This window comes from Alosa pseudoharengus, unplaced genomic scaffold (assembly GCF_046254945.1).
Source record: "Alosa pseudoharengus isolate Yale_2024_CS ecotype anadromous, Long Island Sound unplaced genomic scaffold, YU_APseudo_1.1 YU_APseudo_1.1_scf_15, whole genome shotgun sequence".
Classification (NCBI taxonomy): Eukaryota; Metazoa; Chordata; class Actinopteri; order Clupeiformes; family Clupeidae; genus Alosa; species Alosa pseudoharengus.
Genome location: NW_027468620.1, coordinates 17,824,298 through 17,826,797, shown reverse-complemented (window position 1 = coordinate 17,826,797; position 2,500 = coordinate 17,824,298). Strand labels below are relative to the sequence as shown.

Below are 2,500 nucleotides of genomic sequence, written 5' to 3'. Positions count from 1 at the left end.
CAAAACCTCCTGAACATGCTGAACAGGAACAGAGAGACGTTTGTTGTCTGCATATCTTGTGTTGCAGGCTGGCAGAACCAGAAATGAGTGATTAGACTCATTGTATTGTCTGCCGTTGCTTGGGAACCAGCAGTGAGACAGCGAGAAACACTGATGGAAAACTAGGACACTGGCCTGCAGGTGTAAGGAGACAGATTGGAATAAAAAGCACAGCCTGTTCTGCTTAATTAGAGGCATAAGATGCTGGGCTATGTTAGAGATGTGCTGTACTCTGCCATTTTGTATTGTGTGCATGTGTGTTTGTGTGTGTGTGTGTGTGTGTGTGTGTGTGTGTGTGTGTGTGTGTGTGTGTGTGTGTGTGTGTGTGTGTGTGTGTGTGTGTGTGTGTGTGCGTGAGAGAGAGAAAGAGAGAGAGAGAGAGAGAGAGATGTTGTATAACTGTGTGTCTGTGTGTTGTATGTAGTATTGTTTCCTTGTATTATGTATCACACAATTCCCTTTGCTGGGCACTGCCTTACTTAGTATGTGGAGCTGTGTATTGTTGTGTTGTGTTGTCTGCTGTATTGTGTTGTATGCCGTGTTGCGTGTTGTGTTGTGTGCGGTGTTGCGTATTGTGTTGTGTTGTGTTGTGTTGTGTTGTGTTGTGTTGTGTTGTGTTGTGTGTGGTGTGGTCCTCTGTATTGTATTGTGTTGTGTGGTCCGCTGTATTGTGTTGTGTGCGGTGTTGCGTGTTGTGTTGTATTGTGTTGTGTGTGGTGTTGCGTGTTGTGTTGTGTGGTGTTGTGTGCGGTGTTGCGTGTTGTGCTGTGTTGTGTTGTGCTGGCCGCTGTATTGTGTTGTGTGTTGTGTTGTGTTGTCCGCTCTATTGTGTTGTGTGCGGTGTGTGTTGTGTTGTGTTGTGCGCTGTATTGTGTTGTGTGCGAGGCTGATTGTGTGGCTCCAGGGTCAGACAGAGCCGTGTGGGCTCAGATGTTGGCACCTGACTGTGTGGGGCAGGGAGACAGGGGAGAACGAGGAGAAAAGAGAATGGCAGACACAAAGCCTGAGAGAGAGAGAGAGAGAGAGAGAGAGAGAGAGAGAGAGTGACCCCTAATGACCCCCATGGGTCAGCTTCACACCTTCACCCCACTGTCAACACCAACCAGCTGCCAGCACCACTCACCAGGCAATCTGCTGCAGAGGCCTAGGCTGCAAGCTCTCTCTCTCTCTCTCTCTCTCTCTCTCACACACACACACACACACACACACACACACACATACACACCTAAACACGTACAGTACACATTACACAGACACACAAACGTGTACAGCACACACAAACACAGTAAAAACAAAGACATACCATACATATACCAGCTTTACGTAGACAAGTCCCACATAACAAACCAACACTGATGCATGAACATGCACACATACTATGCATATTTGACTCCACTAGATCAAGGTGTGATAATAAAAGAGAAGGAAAACCCCCAGGAATAAGCTGCATGAGGACCAAAGCTTGCAAGCTTCTCAGTCGCACTATAAACAAAAAATCCATTATCCTGGCCGTAAAAGAGGGAGAGAGGGAGAGAGAGAGAGAGAGAGAGAGAGAGAGAGAGAGATACTGCTTAGGCCGGGTCTCAGGCTCAGGTAAGGTAAAGTAAGGGGATACTCACAGGGAGGAAGGTGAGCCGAGGTACGGCCGATCGAAACATCATATGTCTGCAAGAGGAGAAAAGGAGGAGAGCAGTGAGTGAATGAATGAGCGAGAGAGAGGAGAGAAGAGTAGACCTTTTCTACTGTCAGAATAAGTGACAATAATAGAAGAGAGAGGAGAGGGGAAAGATAAGGAAAGAAGAATGGAAAAGAAAGAACACTTAGAAAATGGGGGGAGAAATACAGGGGGAAAGGGGGTGAGAAGTTAAGAGAGAAATGAAATGCAAACCTCAGAAAAATAATAAACAGAATTATCAAGAAGAGAGTGATGAGGAACAGCGGAGAGGGGCAAAGGAAAGGAAACAACAAACTAAAAACAAATAGTGTAGGAGGAGAAGGGGGTGATTAGGGAGGACAGATCATGAGGTGACTGGGAGTGACAGAGATGGAGGGAAGGAAGGAAGGAAGGCAGGGAGGGAGGGATGGAGGGATGGAGGGAGGAAAAGGAACAGACTAGAGAGAGTTCACGTCTGGATCCTTATCTCGAACCAGAGGTCTGAGGGGTCAAGGTTAGATCCTTACCTGCAGGGCAGTCTGGGGACGGGTTTGTCCATAGTATCATAGTGACAAGGGGAAAGGTCTATGTCCTAGAAACCACACACACACACACACACACACACACACACACACACACACACACACACACACACACACACACACACACACACACACACACACACACATTGTTGATACATTCAAGTGAAAGGAAAAGAGGCACAATTGAGGAAGGGCTGTAAATTAAAGACTATTTTAAATTTCTGTTGCAATAGTAACACACACACACACACGCACACACACTCAC

At 46.7% G+C, this 2,500-nt stretch overlaps 1 protein-coding gene across 1 annotated transcript in view; it reads right to left on the bottom strand.

Moving 5' to 3' along the window:
* The window catches only part of stpg4 (sperm-tail PG-rich repeat containing 4), a 7,326-nt gene that overhangs the window by 2,927 nt on the left and 1,899 nt on the right, over positions 1-2,500 (bottom strand). Inside the window, exons 4-5 of the mRNA XM_076286484.1 lie at positions 2,221-2,285; positions 1,659-1,704 (exon numbers count right to left, since the gene is read on the bottom strand). Coding sequence (XP_076142599.1) covers positions 1,659-1,704; positions 2,221-2,285 — 111 coding nt within the window. The remainder of the gene's footprint in view (positions 1-1,658; positions 1,705-2,220; positions 2,286-2,500) is intronic.